The following is a 20,614-nucleotide window of genomic DNA, read 5'->3' on the forward strand; positions in this document are numbered from 1 at the left end:
TGTGTTGCTTCAGGTGTAGGTGATACGATTAAAACAACATTTTCTCACTCTTGACTTGTTAATCAATGTGCTCCTCTTGCATCTCTCTGACTCCTGCAGGGCTTTGTGCTCAGGTTAAATATTATTATAGAACTGGATTTTAAAATAAGCCTTTTCACAATCTAAAAATTAGCCAGATCTGGGATTATTAAGAGGTTAAAAAAAGCCCCATAAACAGAAAAAAAATAGAAATTAAAAGATTCATCTTTAGATAAAGGGCAAAGGTGGACAGACATGCTATGCTTTGATTTGAAATTCTAGATAGATGTTAAAATAAAGTTTGTTGGTCATATCTTAAGAGTGTTGGATGAGCAACAATTTGCTGCTGTTAAAACATTCAGTTATATCAAGACGGTAAACCGATGTATTAAAGGGACAGTAAGGACTTTTTAAGGGATCCTGAAAAATAGTATCATCTTTAAACATTTGCCTTATCATAATCCACAACTTATAATGGAATATTGGCACCAAAAAAGTTTTTTTTCTAAATAATATTCCTCAGCTTCCTGTTCAGGTTGGACAGGGCTGAATTAATTTACTGCACGTCAAAGGTCCCCATAACAACACCACACCGGCTGGCAAAGTTTAGCAGTGAGAAGAGTGATCTGTGTTTTTCTCTGCTGATGGAGGACACTGGAACTGAGCTGTCTGACAGTAAAGGACAGAAGAGCAGATTAAAGCAAAACAGGAGAGTGATAGTGCAAAGGCTAAAGGCTAAAATACAGGCTAAATGTTTGAAAACAGGCTAAAGGCTTATCTACGGGCTAGATGCTAAAATACAGGCTAAATGCTAAAATACAGGCTGAAGGCTAAAACATGGGCTAAATGCTAAAATGCAGGCTAAAGGCTAAAATTTGGGCTAAATTGCTAAAATACAGCCTAAATGCTAAAATACAGCCTAAATGCTAAAATACAGGCTAAGCAGTTTGTGATGATGTTAATTCCAACCCACAGTCAGCAGTTATCCTGCAGTGGGCTGAAACTTGTGAGTCTATCAGTTAAATGAAGAGTGAAGTTATGCTAGCTCTGTTGGGTGAGGTTGGAGTTGGTAGATGAGCTTTGGTAGGATATAGACAGGATTCACTAATGTCACAAGTTATTGCCACGTCCTACAGCAGTGGGCTGTGAGTTGCATTAGCTATGGCATACCACTAATCTCTGGTATACACAAAGTTTACAAAATTTGCTTGTCGCCACATTTCAAACAATAGCTCTACATAACTGATAAATACATTTTCCCCTTCACTTTGTATCTGGTTAAAAGTTGTTTCGAATAAGAAGACAAGAAGTGATAAAAAGTAGTGCTGGGCAAGTTAACGCGTTATTTTCGCGTTAACCTGTCAATCTATTAACGCCGTTGAATATTTTATCGCACATTAGTGCATGTTGCTCACATGCTTTTATTTTGTAAATGTCTGTTGCTGACCGCGGTGGAACCGGAAGTGAAATTGGCGAAAAAACACGATGAGTAACCAAAACAAGCATGGAAAAGAGGGGCAACGCCATGGAACTTAAAGGCGCTCGCCGCTTGGTGTATCAGTCCGTGCGTGCGGCGTGCCAGATATAAACAAACGCAGGTAGTCTGCCAGGACGAAGAGACACGATGAGAACTAGAGCCTTATTTAGCGGTGTTTTTGTGTGAAAGTAACGTGCTGAAAATTCTCTAAATAAAGCGTGAATGCAGACCGATATCAGAGTTTTTCGGTGGGAGTCCATTTATTTGTGATTTTGGTCAAGTAAAATATGGCCCCTTCTGAATGCATAGAAAACCGGCAGAGGAGCAGGGAGGGGTGTTTGGTGTGAGCGCCCTGGGCTTCTGCTGCACAAAAACACTACTGTAGGGGTAATTTCTGCCCTAAACCTTGTGATAGGACCCAACTTGTTCCATCCTGGAGTATCACTTTAACGTCCTGACAGTGGCAATAAGCTTTAATTTTGTATTTACATTTTGTAAATATGTGATTTAACTATTACTGTACAACAAGTACTGATTTGGTGTTTGCATGACAGACATTATGGCACTTTTACAATGCGATTAATTATGATTAATCAGGGAAATCATGCGATTAATTACAATTAAAAGTTTTAATCGTTGCCCAGCCCTAATAAAAAGATCTGCTCTCTATTAATTTTCTTTAAAACAAATGCACGCCTTGGTACGAGTCACTTCCTCGCAACAGTGGATGCAAATGCTCATGGGAAACGGAGTCTTTACCCTTGAAAAACACTAGCTTTTCCAGTCCAGTCCTCACAGCCCTTTTAATATTGCGTTGCTTGCCAACGAAATAAAGGAATGGTTCATCCTTTTTTTGAAGGTGTTCATTCCCATGGTGTTTTTTTTATCTCCATTGGGCTCACCCTATGCACCCTTCAGCTTCCACTACGAGCTGGGTGCTGTCACCTGAACCTGTTTGTCATGCTGCTGAAGAGCTGGCTGTTTCCTGTGCACTTCATAAATGGTTTGGTGGCAGCAGTGATGAATTAGGGGCTAAGTCCATGATAGCAGAGAGCCGCATGCCTGTGGAGATTAATCGCAGGAGGAACTCACCACGCCAAACATCCATCTTCCAAACTCACAACACAAGCCACACCATCACACTTAATAAGACTACATGACAGAAACATGTAACAGGGATGCAGTGAAGCCATGTACTCATTCACAGCAAGTCGATACACTCTAATGTCCGCACACTTATGATGTGCTCTCTAGTGCTCTCTGAGAAAGGGGAAGCCTCCTCTCTGCTCTCATTGAAATCCCCTCTCATTGAAGGGTGCAGAGGGGAACCTACAGCTCCACTTCTTAATCTGAGTCCACACTCATGTGTGCATTTATAGAACCATGTGAGCTCTTTTGATCAGATTGAATCATGGAGTGCATTAGTTGAGATGAATTGAAATGACAGCTTAGGGGGAAAGTAGCGCCCGTACTCTCTCCCTCATCATGACGAGTTGAGACTGTAATAGACTCTCAAACTGCTCCAGAAGTGACCGTATTGTTGTGTAAATGGAGGCTGGATCAAATCCAGCTTCTACTCCATCGAGGTGGATGGGTGTTTACTATCGAGAGGGGGCTTTAGTGTGCTAGCTTCCAGAGGCTAATTCAATCATGGCTTATTGGCATGGCTGTTGACAGCAGAACAATGATGCCAGCATAGGGGATGATGGGAAATCTGTTATCTGCTTTTCTTTCTCTCTGTCCATTAGGTACTTGTCTGTCTGACTGTCCTGCAGTCATTTTCAGCCTGCCTTCCTGGCTCTCTTTTTTATCTCTCCCTAAAGGCTTTTGTGTACGTGTCTTACTGTACAAAGTGTCTGTCTGCCGGTTCATCTCTTTCTGCTTCCAGCTCCCCCCCGCCCTGCTTCTTAACAAAACCAAATCGAGGTAGCTGGCAGCTAAAATGAGCTAAGCTGTCTGGTGGCTAACCACTTACATTCATGATGCTCTCAGTCTATAAATCGAAGATGAATCTAAAGTGAGTGGATATCATGGGAACCAGTTTTTAGTTTATCATATCACACTGGATGAAAGTGTAAGCTGAAGCTAAGAGCATATGGGTGTTGTTTGACACATGATAACAAAATAATAATGCAAAGGCAGACAGAAGAAACCACTGTAATTAAGATGTTTTTTGTCAGGTGAACATGGCTCATAAAAAGTCTAATAAGACATTTAATAAAAATAATTTACAAACAGTGGCATACATCCCAGTCTTTACAGTTCACAATTTAACATTTTATTTTAATCATGTTTTTTTGTCTCTGTGTTGTTTTTCTTTCTTTTTCATGCTTGTCTTCCCTTCTTTTACTTTGAACTTACAGACTCCGCCATAGTCAATGGAGTTTACTGGTCAGAGGCCTTGAACAAAGTGTTCGTGGACAACTTTGAGAGAGACCCATCACTCATATGGCAGTACTTCGGCAGTGCTAAAGGCTTCTTCAGGCAGTATCCAGGTGAGTGTGTTTCTCATGAGGAGGTCTTCTTCATAAAGCAGAGAGAGGGGTGTATGGTTATTTTGAGTCGCTGACAGTTGGCTACTGGTGGCTAACAGGGTGACGCAGGAGAAGAAGAGAAAGGTGGGTGTTAGAGGGGAACAAGGTGAGTGAGAGTGAAAGGTGTATGGATAAAAATCACATTTTCAGGTGGAGAGGAGTGAATGAGAACAGACGATCTATAATTACAGAGGGTAAAGTAATGTAGGGAATGGGTTACATACTCTATATATCACAAGAAAATAAATTAAAAGACTTTTTCCCTTTCATATTTTTATCTTTGGCCTCTTGAACCTGCATAGTGGTGTTTTAATTTTGTGTTTGATATCAAAATTCTCAGTCGTCCTCTGGACATGAGAGTCTGTGCAGCTCTGCCTATCATAAGTCCTGCTCCACTGTCCATTGTATATTTTCTGACCTGGGCACCTCCAAAGTTATTGCAGCATAAAGACTTTAAGATTAAAACTAAATTCCTTCTTTTGTATACCTCCAAGTTAACCACATTTCGAAAGAAATATCCCACATGAAAACAGAGTCTCAAGAATTATTCAGTATCAATTGGATTAATGCAAAGTGTCTAGACAAGGAGGATCCCGTTTAATATTTAGAATTCCTCCTCTGAGCACACCTCTTAAACTTTACTTGGTTGACAGCACAAAACTTGAATCTACAAGAACTAGGTGCAGAAGTTAGCTTTGTTGTAATTAAAGATGCTTTGAGGAGGATCCGTTTCAATTGGACTGCCTCGCCACCTCCTGGCATGGAGTCTCACACACACTTTCGTAAATTACTTTTAGTGAGGTGTGTGTTTGTTCTTGAGATGGGATTGAAACAATATTTTTTGTTCAAGAACAGTTAAGTAGCGACATGGTTTGAAATGTGACATGAAGCAAATGTTGTAGTAGCCAGCTATATGTAGTGCTATCAGCAGCCCAGTGCTCTGAGACATGCCCATAATGTGTAACGTTAGTGAACCCTAGTTATCTATGTTCTGCCAGTCATCTACCAAGCAGAGCTAACGAAACCTCACTCTTCATTTTATTGATAGACTCTCAAGTTTGAACAGACCACTGCAGAATAACTGCTGACTGCGGGTTGGAATGAAAGTTATCACAAACATTTTAGCCTCTGTGTTATAGAGTGATACAGCTCGAGCTAAAATCTAATTAGCCTTTAGCTCAGGCTGTATCACTGTCTTGTTTAACTTTCTTCTGCCCTTCCGCCCTTTTTCTGTCTGACAGTTCATCCTGTGTCCACCATCACTACAAAATTAGTCATATAAATTGTTTTCAGCAGAGAAAACCCCAGATCTATCTTCTCACTTCTAAACTGCATCAGTTGGCATAGTGTTGTCATGGAGACTTAGATGCACTGTAAATCAATCTGGTCCTGCTCGACCCTATGGGGAGGCTAAAAAACATTTTGAAATAACCTGTAGCCTGTAATATTGGTGCTGATAATTTCATTTTAAAGTGTGAATTACAATCAGGCATATATGTACAATAGAGACTTTTGCATGATCATTTAGAAAACTCCTCACAGCCCCTTCAAGGAGAATTATCACCTAAAACTTCACATATTTTTTCAAGTTAAAGAATGTTTTCCTTTAATTCAACCATTTTTCTTGACTTTTGCTACAAAATTTCTCTTCTCAAGGGATCAAATGGAAGCCAGATGAACATGGGGTCATTGCTTTTGACTGCCGTAACAGGAAGTGGTACATCCAGGCTGCCACCTCTCCAAAGGACGTGGTCATCCTGGTGGATGTGAGTGGCAGCATGAAAGGCCTCAGGCTGACCATCGCCAGGCAGACTGTCTCCTCCATACTGGACACTCTTGGAGACGACGACTTTTTTAACATAATCGCTGTGAGTCCGTGCAGATGTGAACACAGCTGGGGGGGTACATAACATACTTAACCTCACACGCACACACTTCCACACACACACAAACACAAACACACACTTCCACATCCTCGCCTCCTCAGATCAGAGGAAACGCTGAAACGAATCAGCTTTCTCTCCTGTCACGCTCACAACCAATTAGCACTTAGCTGAATGAAGATTTGAATTGCAAAAGCGACAGTTGTGATTGGAGCCCGCCTCAGGCACCAAAACCATTGTTATCGCAACTCAGTCTGATGAAACTCCACAAGCTTGTGTGTGCGTGCTCAGATTTGTGTGTGTCTGATGATATTTCACATCAAAACGTAGCTAGTCACTTTGCCAGCCTCCATCCTCTTTCTCTACACAACAAAGTCTTCATTATCATTTGATACCCTAATCATGTTATTTTGAAAATTATTCTTTTGAAAAGTAAAGAAAAGGAGGATTTAAGCAATCAGGCGGAAACATATTGTTTTCACCAAACACTCTTTCAGCAGATGTGTCACTTTGACTCAACTGTTTCTTCTTTCTTCTGTTAATTTGTACAACTTCTCTGCTTCACCGTCTATATTCATGAAGGAGTTTTTCCGATAAAAGACACACAGTTGTGTAAAGTTGTCATTAAATGTGTCTCGAGAATCTGCAAGGAGAGCAAACTCGAGGAAGTCTAAGAAAACTCTTTCACAGTTAGTGCACATGTCTGCTTGGGTAAAAACTTGCACATAAAAAAAAAATGCTGCCTCTGGAGGAACACACTTCCATTCTTTTTCTTGAACTTTGAAGTCTAATTCGAACTCATGCATTAAAAAGCGAAGCGAGTATTATCACAAAATAGCAGGCAGCGGGTACATTGTGTGCCGCGTAGTGTGAGCAATGTGCATGTGTGCTTTTCATCAAGATGAGTGAAGTCTCTAAAATATTCAGTTTAGCATTCACAAACATAAGATCAGACATCCAAGCCCAAATAAAGGGACAGACTTAATTATTTGATTTGTATTTTTTCAGTACAATGAGGAGCTGCATTATGTGGAGCCATGTCTCAATGGAACGCTGGTCCAAGCAGATGTTACCAACAAAGATGTAAGTTTCCCCAGTCCTGTCTCTATCTGCCTGTTTGTGTTTCTCCTCTTACAAACACTGAGATACTGTATATAATGTACGTAATGGACATTATGGTCAGGTTCAGAGGTTGCAAAGGAAAGGTTGTTGTAAGGGGGAAAAAACTGAGGAATGTGTGTTTAGGCAGAAAACTCAGGGAAGGAGCTGATTCTGGGACACTACATCAACATTCACATCAAAGACTGTAAAGGGTGTCTGGAAACTCTATTCCAGATTGCTACAGTTTCTACAGAGGCTTTTGTTGCTGTTAGTTTGAAAGAGAAAAAAACAATGGATGGTGGTTATACAGTTAAGATTGCTGCAGGAGCCGGGGCTTTACCACAGCTCAACAGTTCTACAGTTTCACACACTTTGGTCCAAAGTGGCGTACAACACAAGCATAAACAGAATGGAAAATCTTGGTTTGTGCAACAAACAACAAATTATTTGGCTGCATGTGCTGCCGTTACGTGCAAGAAGATTTTATTGTGTGGATGTAGAATAATGAAGCCATAACTAACCACAATTAATCGTTGCTAAAATATAGCTCAACCTTCAACAACATTCAGTGATCAGTGACAAATATTCAATAAGACATAGGTCTGAGAACTTCTGACTCATTCTACCCCTGAAGACAAAGAATAGAATAGAATAGAATAGAATAGAATAGAATAGAATAGAATAGAATAGAATAGAATAGAATAGAACTTAATTGTCATTGTAACAAGTACAACGAAAATGAAGTGACAGCAGCAGCGTTAGCCATGTCTGTGAATAGCATGATGCTACTCTGCATTCTGGTATTCCCTCTGTTGCTGAGGTAGCACAGCTAGCTCGTCCATCTTATTGGAGAGAGATCTTTCGCTCCCAATAACAATGGATGGAAATACAGGACCATGTCGTCACTTCATAGCTCACACCTGAGAACCAGCACGTCGTCCTCACCTCCTTCTCCTCACCTTGTGGGAAGACATCAGGGCTTACACAGGTTAGCAGTGACATGCTACAGGCTGCTAACAGCTGAGTTCACATGTAAACAATGCAGCCATGGTTACATGTAGGATCTCCAGACAAACACAGGAAAAAAAGTAGTAAAAATATCACTGAAGCCAAAAAAAGTTTGGTGTCCATGACCAACAAATGAGCCATACAAAGTAATGATCCACTCCAAATACAATGATGACGAAAAAAGCGACGAAAAAATTACAACAAATGGATAAAGAAGAGAGAGCTACTGCAAAAGGCAGCTATAGCCAACAGGGCGGCGCCTAGCAACCAGCTAGGAGGAGAAGGGTCAGATTAAGGGCCTAAGTGTTCCCTGAACAGATAAGTCTCCAGACATCTCTGGAAAGAAGAAAATAACTCTACAGATTGTACAGAGTTTAACAGATCTGAGGAATAACATATCAAAACTAAACCTCTCAACAAAAATGTATTTTACTCTTCTAGATTGCCCTATGTTTAATCTGTATTAACAGTGGGGGAAGGCATTTTCACTTAATACTGGTAGGTTGCCTCTCACCGGGGGGAGCTCTTAGAGTTTTGGCATCACTTCCTTCCAAAGTTGTGTCACCTGTGCTCTGCGGCTGGGCGATTATGGTAAAAATAAGAATCCCGATTATTTTAAGTGATATTGAAATCATGATTAATATACACAATCATTCATTTATTCAAAAACTTTAGTACTGATTTAAACACAACTTTAAAGAACCAGCAAGTGGCACATACAGTATTATTGATACACAGAAGTTACACACACTCGCTGTGGCTGCACATGGAACACAAAAGAGCTATGAAGCACAGAAACTTGCATACATCTACACTGTGTGGCATATTAATTGTTTTTCTTCAATTATATTGTTTTTATGATTGTCAGATGGCAAAATTGAAATCACGATTAAAATCCAATTAATTGTCTAGCCCTACTGTGCTCCACAATTTGTTTTTGATAATGAATGTAAATGATGAAACTCCAGTAGCATGGAGTGAAATGACCCTTCCAGACCTTTGTAGTCCTTTTCTTCACCGAGGTCCTGCCTTCAGACTGTCTGCCAAATTCCTTGCCAGTTGGTCACCAGTTGAGACAGTTTGTAAAACTTGTAGAGGTCAGGCACTTAAATGTGGACATCACGCATTACTCTGCGTACGTTAAAGTATCATAAAAACATTATTCCCCCTCTTTTATGCTAATTTTGTGAAGCTCTTTTTTAAAGTTTGGATTTTTCTAAATGTGGTAGTGTTTGCACTTTTGACTTTGTTTATATGCTTGAATACATCATAGGTTATTATTCAAGTCTCTTTTTTTAAAGAATGGCTTATTCTTGCTCATGCTGTGTGTGTTTGATCCTCATCTTGCTCTCTGAGTCACCTGTGTGAGGGAACAGTTCATTTCCAGGTACCCAATTAGATTTCCATCTCATCCGAGTTCCTCACAGTCTCATCAAAGATTTCAATTTTAAATTCAATAACCACTATTATCTCTAATCCAGGCCACAGTTGGGACATAGCTATTTCTCTGTGAGTGAATGGAGTACTTTCCATTCAGCACATGTAAGTGCTGGAGATCTAAGTGTGCACTTGTCTGTGCTCACTTTAATATGTGTTTATTTCTAAGTGTGTGTGCACATGTGTAGCTTTGTGTTTCATTTTAGATGGTAGTTAAATGTTGTGTAGGTCAGACAGTGTAAGACGGTTAGGTAGTCTGCACTTGTAAATGAAGCCAGGGTCTTTTACAACACCAGGTTAATTCTCAAACGATAGAGGAAATGTAATTCATCTTGTCTAAGTCTTACCTGCATGTGCAGCAGTTCCAAGCTACCCTTTGAGTTTTTACTTATTTATTTTTATTTAACCTTTATTTAACCTGGAATAAGACTAATGGAGATTAAAATTTATTTTCCAAGTGTGTCCTGGCCAAGACAGAAGTAGCACAGTTCAATTTTTACCTCCTACACCCAACACCACAAGGAAATATGACAAATACCTCCAGAATTCAAAACATCTTACATCAGAAAGGACATCTGCAGACAGATGAATCTGCCACCAAATCATTAAGGATCTGTTGAAAAGCATCCAGAGAGCCCAGTTTGCAAAGTTTTAGGTCTTTCTGTAGATTGTTACTGCTAGAGGGGGCAGCAAACTTGAAAGATCTTTTTTGCCAAGACCATGAGTTCCTTCACTTTTCCTTACAGTATAGGTGAGGAGATAAGGAGGAAGCAGACCTAGGATACACTTATCTTAGATCTTGAAAAACAAGAAAAAAAGTATAATTTTAACATTATCTCCATCAAACAAGATTAGACTGGCTATACCAGGCATGGGCAAATTATGGCCCGGGTGCCACATGTGGCCCATTAAACATTTTAATCCGGCCCGCCGAACTTGAAAAATTTAAATGAATAAACCTTGTTAATGTTTTATTTTCCCTGTAATTCTGATGTTTTCTATATAGAGAGTTCACATTTAATATCAAAATATCACACAAAGAATTTTGACACAATCTTTAATTATTTTTTGTTTTTTTCTTTCACTTTAAAACCAGGACAGAAAAAACACATTTTTCTGTTTTTCTGTTTTTCTGTAGTTCCATTTTTCCATTTTGGTTTTAAAACAGAAAAACAAAAAAACAAGTCAGTTTTTTTTATTTTTTTAGATTTTGTTTTGAAACAGAATAACAAAAGAACGAACCATACATGGATTAAAAATCCCATTATAATTCCATTCTCTCACTCATATTCTAATTTTAATTTCAAAACAAAATCAAAACAGCAAAAAATAGACTGTTATGTGTTTTCTGATTTTTGATTTGAAAATAAAAAATTGAACAACAAGTCGTTATCCGTTTTCCGATTTTGGATTCTAAAACGAATATGGAATGAATGAATGATACCCTGATAGTTACTAAAGCACTCCATCCATCTACTCCTGGTCCGGCCCCTTTGTCAAATGTTAGAACCCATTGTGGTGCCCGAAACAAAAAGTTTGCCCACCCCTGGGCTATACACTAGAACTTTGAGCCAAGTTTAGGTCTCAATTTGCTTTAAGTGTTCATGGATGCATGACCTGATTTGGGGTAACCATAGACTGTATAATAATGGGATGTTGTTTCTGTGACATCACCCATTTGTTTCTGAAGTAGAGTTTTGAAGCCTATTGTCGATAGGAGCTACATTTGAAATGCAAAACTGCAAACTAGTTTTATTTGAGTTTGGATGAGAAAGCTACAGTTTGCCCTTCTGTCAATCAAGTCAGCTGTGTCCTCATGTAGTCAAAACTCTTTTATAGATAGAGAAATTGTTAATAAAATCCAAGCTGTTTTTTCTATTCAGACCCAAGCTGTAATCTGGAAGAAGTACAGCTTGTACGCTTTCACACAGTCATTATTCTTCAGACCAGAGGTTGCTGCTTGGTCATAACTGATTATTTATCCAAGCATTCAACTGTGTAGAAGCCTTGCTGATGTTTATACATATTTTTTTGATATCTAAGATTAACTTCTTGAGTCATGTTTTCTCACATGAGCTCCTTTGAGATTTATTTCCATGGGATTGGTGCTCCAGATGCTGAGTGTGGACAGCTGCTCTTTAGGATAGGTTCAGTGTGTGTGATCCAATGTCAAAAATCAGTGCCAACAGTCTTAATATGTGTGGTCTCCCACAATTTTAAACCTCATAAAGCTCTGAAAGTTTTCTAATGTAAGCCTAGCCTCAGACCAGGCAGAAAGAATTAACTGACATTCAATAATTCAGGCAACAGCTACGTACATAGGAACACACTAAATCTGATCATTAATGCTGGTGTAAATATTGTTACAGGTATTTCTAAGTTCTAACTGCACTTAGTTTTCAATTTATTATGCTCATTTCTAACCTTGATGAACTTTTAACAAGAATTTTCTAAATCCATTCAAACTAGAGTGGCGTTCATTCAATGATTAAGGACTTTTAGTATGTGCAACACAGAGGCTTAGATCTCACTTAGAAACATGGGATTCTCCAAATATCTGTTAATTTTATGCTGAATCAAGCCAAACACACTAACGTCCTTACACAGTACTCATTAGTCGTCTTAGAAAACAAACTTTTTTCTCCCTTTCTCTCTTTAGTGCATTTATCAGAATTGCACCTGGTTCCGTGCTGCGATTAAAAACCCACCATAAAATCAAAACCTCAGGCTTCAAAAAGCTGCAGTTTGAGTTTCATTAAGCTGGCTGCTCTGATAATTTCCAAGTATAAAAGGTATCTTCAGCAATAAAAAGTCTGATGTCAGGGGTACATATCAGAGAGTTGTGGTACAGAACAAAAGGTTAAAAGTTGGCCAAATTTAGCGCTGCACCCACACTCACACATGTGCACACTTTCTGAATTGTGCCATTTAAGTACACAGCTGCACCAGGGATTGATCGCAGCCTGCTGTGCTGAGACAAATCACTTTCATCTTAACACACACACAAGGTTTCTCACACACGCACGCACACACACACTGGGTAAAGTTTGCTGTGCTCCAGGGTACGGCCTTTTGTTGGAACCGATTAACCTTTTTATCCACATCAAAGGAAAGGTTGTGTCTTTTTACTGTTTGGTGGGGTTGTCAGGGTGCTGGAGGTTGTTTTTTGAACAAATTTATTTGTATTTTGCTGGTGCGCACGCCACTGTGTGTGCGTGTGTGTGTATGAGTTTGTGTGTGTGCGCTTGCCCCCAAGTGAGCAAGCTTTGATACGGCCTTCTGCTGCTTTGGCTCCCTGCTGTGTGTTGAGAGACTTTTCTCCTCCCATCAGTAAAGAGCACAAGACTGGAGGAGATGAATGCCGAGTGAGGCAAGAGAAGTGCTCAAAAAATAAGAAGCATGGCCGGTGACGATGAAGGTTGACTTAAGGGTTTCAGTGATTCCCCTCAGTGGTGTAAAAAGGTAGTTAAAAAGAAGCAAAGCTGAGCGAGAATGGTCGAAAATCCAACAACTGGATCGAGGAAACTATATATAGCTTGATGGGCAGAGTCCAGCTGTGTGTGTGTGTGTGTGTGTGTGTGTGTGTGTGTGTGTGTGTGTGTGTGTGTGTGTGTGTGTGTGTGTGTGTGTGTGTGTGTAAATGAGTTTTCCCTCAAGGCTGTTGGAATAAATGACACATGCACATGAGACCTGTTAAGTTGCTGACAACATTAAACCTTCATTAAATGCCACAGAGATAATATACCCCCTGTGACATGATCACATTTAAAAACAGATTCACTTAAGCATAAGCATACATAGCCATACATTTGTTGGCAAAAAAAGAAGCATAGAATACACTCGCCGGCCACTTTATTAGGTACACCTTGCTAGTCCCGGTTTTGACCCCCTCTCTGCCATAATTCTTAGTGGCATTGATTCAACAAGGTACTCCACCACATCCCAAAGGTGCTCTATTGGATTGAGATCTGGGGACTGTGGAGGCCGTTTGAGGACAGTGAACTCATTGTCATGTTGAAGAAACCAGTCTGAGATGATTCCAGCTTTATGACATGGAGTGTTATCCTGCTGGAAGTAGCCATCAGAAGATGGGTACACTGTGCTCATAAAGGGATGGACATGGTCAGCAACAATACTCAGGTAGGTTGTTGACTTTAAACCATGCTCAGGTGGTACCAAGGGGCTCAAAGTGAGCCAAGAAAATATCCCCTACACCATTACACCACCACCAGCAGCCTGAAGTGTTGATACAAGGCAGGATGGATCCATGCTTTCATGTTGTTGACGCCAAATTCTGACCCTACCATCCGAATGTGGAGCAGAAATCCAGACTCATCAGACCAGGCAACATTTTTTCAATCTTCTATTGTCCAGTTTTGGTGTTGCTGTGTGAATTGTAGCCTCAGTTTCCTGTTCTTAGCTGACAGGAGGGTCACCCGGTGTGGTCTTCTGCTGCTGTAGCCCATCTGCCTCAAGGTTGGACGCGTTGTGCGTTCAGAGATGCTCTTCTGCAGACCTCGGTTGTAACCAGTGGTTATTTGAGTTACTGTTGCCTTTCTATCAGCTCCAACCAGTCTGTCCATTCTCCTCTGACCTCTGGTATCAACAAGGCATTTTTACCCACAGAACTGCTGCTCACTGGATATTTTCTCTTTTTGGGACCATTCTCTGTAAACCCTAGAGATGGTTGTGGGTTAAAATCCCAGTAGATCAGCAGTTTCTGAAATACTCAGACCAGCCCGTCTGGCACCAACAACCATATCATGTTCAAAGTCACTTAAATCACCTTTCTTCCCCATTCTGATGCTCGGTTTGAACTGCAGCACATCTTGACCATGTCTACAAGCCTAAATGCATTGAGTTGCTGCCATGTGATTGGCTGATTAGAAATTTGTGTTAACGAGCAGTTGGACAGGTGTGCCTAATCAAGTGGCCAGTGAGTGTATGTGGTATTTGTATTATTGTCTTTATATTGTTGATGTCACTGTTATCTTTTTTCTCTCCAAAAATCAATTACAACCTCCAGTTCTGTCACCGTGATCCTAACCCTTTCTCTTCATCCCTTACTTTATTTTTCCAGCATTTCAGGGAGCATCTCGACAAGCTGTTTGCTCAAGGCATCGGCATGTTGGACATAGCTCTGACTGAAGCCTTCAATCTCCTCAGTGACGTGAGTGCTGCCCTCAGGCATGAACACACACAGGCACAGCCACATACACACATACATAAAAGAAACCGTTTCGTGCACAAAAATTAATCAGCCCTGCAGTAATTAATAGCTAAATCAACAGAATCATGCACAGAAACAAGTAAACAAGGCACTTGATGACTCAGGTTACCGGTTCAACATCTCCTCATTATGAGCGAGCAATTAATCAAACATTCAACACATGCATCAAAGTGTTGACTACAATGACACGTGTCTCCATCTTGCTTAATGATTCTTCTTTGTAATCTCTGGGGAGCGTAATGCACTCTGAAGGTGTTCATGCGTGTTTATTATTATTCCATTAGCTTTTAAAACACAGCTACCTTTTATGATTTGCAAATGAGTCATATAAATGTGTTACATTCTCCACTGGAAAATAAACAGTTGTGCTTTTCTTTGAAAAAAGTAAACTTCTAACTATTTTTCGCCTTCATTGACTTCCCTCCAATTCCCTATTTTTTCCCTCTTCAGTTCAATGAGACTGGCAGAGGCAGTGAATGCAGCCAGGCCATCATGTTGGTGACGGATGGGGCAGTGGACACGTACGATGCCATCTTTGCCAAGTACAACTGGCCAGAAAGGAAGGTAATGTATTGAAAAAAAAACACCATATTTTTTCTTCATTGTAGTTTCATGCATTACGAGAGACGAGGGGATAAACTGTAATCCACACAAGTGCTTATGCACTTTATTGCTTATGCTTTTATTATTTTTCATCAAAAATCAGAAATACTTTATTATTCCTAGGGGGAAATTTGGTATTACCACTGCTCTTCCCATAGTACAGCAGTTGGAAAATAAGGTGTAAAAGGGTCATAAAAAAAAATAAGTTATAGATATATAATGAAAAAGTGCTCAAGTTGCAGTAGGTACCAAAATAAGCCATAAGTACTAAACCAGATAACAATAGATAAAACTAGAAAGGCAAACAGAGAGCGCAAACCTCCACCAAGCACATTGTGATTGTCACCAACACTTTAGTCCTTCTTTAATGTTATACTCCCTTTCAGCAGACTGTCTGCTACAATTTGGTGTTAGTGGCAGGTTTGTACAATAATTTGTTTCCTGACAGTGTTGAAAATTATGATGACACAGTACATATGTCATACTCCTGATCTTAGTATCCAGAATATTTGCAGGATCTTGATCGTACTTTTACATCTGTCAGAAATTATGGTGACCTTGTCTTTTATTGTTTTACAAAGCAATCCCACCATTTATCGTGGAGTTATATACACATATAGTGAAAACAGCCCTATCTCACAATGATAAAGAGTCCTTTAAAAAATCCTGGATGCAAACAGTGATCCAGATCACCTCCAAAATTTTTCACTTTTTCCTTATTCTGTTTTGGACATTACCAGAAAATTTCATCAAGCTCTGTTTTTAACTTTTTGAGCTTCGTTGTTCACAGACAAACTAACAAACAAATAAAAAGACAGAGAAACTCTCCCAAAAACATAACCTCCTTGGCAGAGATACAGATAAAAACTTTTTACATAAAGAGGTAATAAAAGGCGAGGCAAGACTATGTTGAACAGATATTGCACTTGGTAAGACGGCTATTCCACTTTCTGAACTGTATATGACTTATTACTTTTCGTAAAAATTTTGTTAGACCTCATATGAGCCAGATAAACCTGAAAAATTGTCTTATTTCAAGTCATTGAAAGGCAAAGTTGATGCCTGATGTGCTTCTGAAGAGAGAAAAAAACAGTCAATAAAGTGAGAAAAATTAACTGAGAAATTTGTCGAGCAAACTTTTCTCACCACAAAGGCGGAATTTTTTTAATTCAGGCACCCTTTATATCTTGTAACATCTTGAAATAGAAATGCAGAAAGAAAATTTCCTGAACTAGTCTGTTGAAGAGGTTTCATATTCAGTTTGATAATACTGTTTTTTTCTTGGATCTTGGTTTTTGTGGTGGATATGCTCCTTTTAAATATGTGGATTTATAAAGAAGATCCTCTTGGAAAGGAAAAGCTTTTCCTCAAATACTTTGTTTTGCTGTCACATGTCAGAAACCTGTTTTGATTTATGTATTTGTCTGAGTCTTTCAAGACGTTTTTTGACAAGAAGAAGGTATTGAACAGACTCACTATGGGGGTCCTTTCAGAGGGCTTTAAAACAGAGTTAAGTAGGGCTCTGTCTCTGAGGACCCAGCCGTCTTCTGCTGTCCTGCAAGGTAATTGAGGTGCTCTTTTGACAGGGGCATGAAATGAAAAGGGAGGGGAGATGGAGAGAGAAGGAGAAGGGGAAGAAAACGGGTTATTCTCGGGTTATTTTCTCTTGTAAAAGAAAGCCCACAGGGTCTTTACCCTTAATAGCTTGTGGATTGAAGTGCCGTATTAAAGGTAAAAGCAGAGGCATTCAACCTAAACATGTACAGTATACACATACATGTTAATGTGATTCTTATAGCACACATTAGGTACAAACTTTGCCTCCTGGTTTGAATTATTAGCCAATTTAAATGTGCAGTGTGTGTGTATGTTTTTATGCTTTTATATAGGTGCCGATTTGTCACCATAAGTGCTTCACTTGTTTTGTCGTGTGTTTGTGTGTCTGGAGACCCCCATTGAAACTGCTCACACACCCACACCACCGCCTTCCCCACTCCTGCCTCAAGGCTGAACAGCAGTGAGCGGAGAGGGGACAAGGCTGCTAGAAAGTTCCATTTAGTAGAAACCCTGCTGATAATAGAAGTCTTCGGTCTCTGTCACTCTCCAGTCTCCTTCTTTCTCCCTCTGTTCCTCTTTCTCTTCTCTGTTGGGTTGTAATGCCTCCCTTCCAAACAGCGGTGGAGCTTCACCGCTGAGAATGCACGCACGCTTTGGAATAACTGAATGTAAATTAGTAACAGAATATTTCTGTGTTGATGGAAGTGTTTCCAAAAAGCTTGACGCTGAAAAAATCATGAAACAATTAAGAAAATACTGCCATTAGAAATCAAGTCTATATGTTAAAAGTTTAAAACAAATATATATAAAAAAAACTTCAAATGCATAATGACTGCCTTTCATGTTACACCAGTGATTGTTTCCAAAGAGATATTGCCTCAGAGTTCTGTTAATTTACTTTGCGGAAAGAAAAAAAAACATTTTTGAAGTTTATTGTCTTAACTGTAGAAGTGTTACCTTCAAACACGTAATGTACTTAATGTAACACAAACCAGAGAGATGAATTTTTGAACTCCTAAACCCCCCTTTTTTATTTTTTATAAACCTGAACTCCCTAACATTCAGTCTAACTAAAGGTTGTGTAAAATTCATCTGAATAATTGAGTCAAAAAAACAAAGAAATTATCAGACACACATTACACATCACATCCAAATTTTCACTTTTGCATTAATGTCTACATAAACATGCCAGCTCATAAGTGCATGCATCTACAAACACATTCTTCACAGACTTATTGCATACTTCCGCGCACACATGCATCCAAATACATGTAGACTATAATCATAGCCCGCTGTGCTTGAATTACGGGTAATGATGTTCAGCCCAGCATGTCGTCTACTGTTGTTCACATTGTGTCGCATTCATGATTCATCACTGTCCTTTTCATACTCGTCTTAATATACAGTCAGATTGCTTAACAACTGTGGCTGCTCAGCTGTCAGTTATTTTCACGTCTGAGGGTTTGTTAAAATGGTTTTATGCCAGGTTTTTTCCAGGTCCTATTTGCTGTCAAATTATTAATTTAGGCTGTTGTTTTGATAACAGAACAGCACAGAGCTATAAACATAATGCAACGCACGATATGGTGAAACAGAAAAAGCTATAATACAAAAACATGCAGGGAATAATGATTGATAGAACACTTGGCATTTGATCCTGTGTGTGCATCACCAAAACTCAAGTCCAAGTCCAGTCTTGAGTCGTCACTGTTCAAACCTGAGTCCGTAACAAAGGATTGTAGTCCCTATTACCTGAGTTTAGGTAGAGTCCTCATTGTCAGTATTATCTATATGACAGATGTTCCTCTCCAAACTTTTTACCATATGAACCTTGGCCAACTATGGAAAAGTCACATTTCAGTAATTAACATTACATTGTGGCGTGCCCCACCCATGCGCACTATGGGGTAGGCACACTTTTTGTCCGCAGTGGTGTTTTTTAAAACTTCTGGGTTGTGAGGTTGTGCCTGTCTTCTCATCAACGGTTCTCTAACTTGTATCGCTGTTGGTTTATGTATGGTTTATATATATAGAACACCTGTCAGCTATTTTTTTTAAATTAAGTTTTTGGGCTACTTAAGTATATAATCAGATATATGAGGACAGTGAATAGAGTAGGAAACAGGGCAAGAGGGTAGGGATGGGTACCTTTCACATCTGAAACGATTCGTTACCGATGCTTGTTACCTGGCAGTCGGTACTGGTACTCAACGATGGCATTTTTTTTGTACTTTTTTGTGTTTATGAGATAAGAGTTTGTTTAATAATAAAAGAAATATATATTTTCAATTTAACATATTTATTCTTTAATATAACCTTCCAATGCTGTTTTCATGACCAGCATTAATAATCCCCTGCTCTTTTACTCCCTCACAGTCACAAAGATGCATTTAGGTACCTAAATATGGTACCTTATGATTTTACTTGAATCGGTACCTGGCACTTTTGACAGAATTCGGTCGGTACCGATAAAGTACCCAATTCAGTACCCATCCCTACAAGAGTGGGCAGTGACATGTGAAAAAGAAGCCACAGGTTGGATTTGAACTCAGGCTACCTGCACAAGGGCAAACCCCATGGAGCACGGCCTAGACCACTAAACCCCCTGTGCTCAAAAACTCAAGCATTTAGAACTGTAGCAGGGAGTTTTTTAATGATTTTATGTTTCTATATCCCAATTTGAGCCAGAAAACTAGAATTCTCTTAGAAGTCAGAAATTTATCAAAAATAACAACAACTCAAACATATTTTTCTGATCAGGAACAAAAGTAAATAACTGTAGTTTGTCATTAAAAAACATTAGTTTTCTTTAATTTTTTCTGCTTTTTTGTAGAACAGTGCATTAGAGAATCAATGGATAACAACAATAGTTATAATTTCGCATTAAACCTATAATTTTGATTAAAGAGCTGGAACATCCTGGTTGATTAAACATTACAGAAACATAAAAAGTGTTTTGTTAGTCAACTGTAAGCTGTTAATTTAGGACAGTGGTGTCAAACACCTTACACCAGGTGGTGGTCCAATAAATGTGTTCAGCCCTGTATATATAACAGTGTAAGTGAGAGACTTGTTTTTAGGTTATTTGTCTTTTTAAATTTTTGTTCTGCATTCTCTTTGTAAAACTTTTTTGCTGATGTCTCTTCCAGGACTGCCTTGTAAAACAGATTTTGTACGTCAGTAGGAATATTCCTTTTTTAACAAAGGCAAATATAAATAGATAAATCAGCAGTCTCCCCTTACGCAAAATGCTGACCATTTCCTGTCTGTGGTGGCGCCAAATTCCTTCAGCCACCTGAGAGTGCAGCCTCCTGGACTGTCCCCAGACATTTGATCTTCTCACAGATTGTCTGCGTTTGGCGCATGGAGCTGCCTCAGGGACAGAAACATGTGATGCAGTATCCTTCTATTTTGATAAATCTGGCTGCTGTTTTGTAGGATGGCTCAGATTCATAACAGTGAGATTCAGATTCATTCTGCACATGCACTGAAAAAGTTCTTCAGCCCTATTGCATGATGGTTATCTTCTCCTGTCGCTGTCATTCAAAAGAGAAGTTTTATCCCTTTTTCTCCCCCAAAGCCAGCAGAGGTTTACTGCTTTTCATGGTTCAAACTTTAAACATCTGAGGATTCACTTTGATTGTAGCACTTTTTTCAATATGTTAACAAATGTTCTCATTAACTGAGCAGCAGTTAGAGCCAGTGTAAATCATGTAATTCTGCTGTGTGAACTAATGTTTGGACTTGCGGTTTGCCAATCGCCATC

General features: G+C 39.3%; 1 protein-coding gene across 2 annotated transcripts in view; it reads left to right on the forward strand.

Annotated features, from left to right (window-relative positions):
* Positions 1–20,614, forward strand: part of cacna2d3a (calcium channel, voltage-dependent, alpha 2/delta subunit 3a) — a 159,149-nt gene that overhangs the window by 74,257 nt on the left and 64,278 nt on the right. For both annotated transcript variants that reach the window (XM_074680877.1, XM_074680879.1), the window contains exons 6-10: positions 3,859–3,990; positions 5,686–5,897; positions 6,921–6,995; positions 14,539–14,628; positions 15,139–15,252. In XM_074680877.1, the coding sequence (XP_074536978.1) occupies positions 3,859–3,990; positions 5,686–5,897; positions 6,921–6,995; positions 14,539–14,628; positions 15,139–15,252 (623 nt within the window). The remainder of the gene's footprint in view (positions 1–3,858; positions 3,991–5,685; positions 5,898–6,920; positions 6,996–14,538; positions 14,629–15,138; positions 15,253–20,614) is intronic.

The sequence above is a fragment of the Halichoeres trimaculatus genome, unplaced genomic scaffold (genome assembly GCF_033239565.1).
Source record: "Halichoeres trimaculatus isolate MK-OKI-2021-1 unplaced genomic scaffold, fHalTri1.1 fHalTri1_scaffold_11, whole genome shotgun sequence".
Lineage (NCBI taxonomy): Eukaryota > Metazoa > Chordata > Actinopteri > Labriformes > Labridae > Halichoeres > Halichoeres trimaculatus.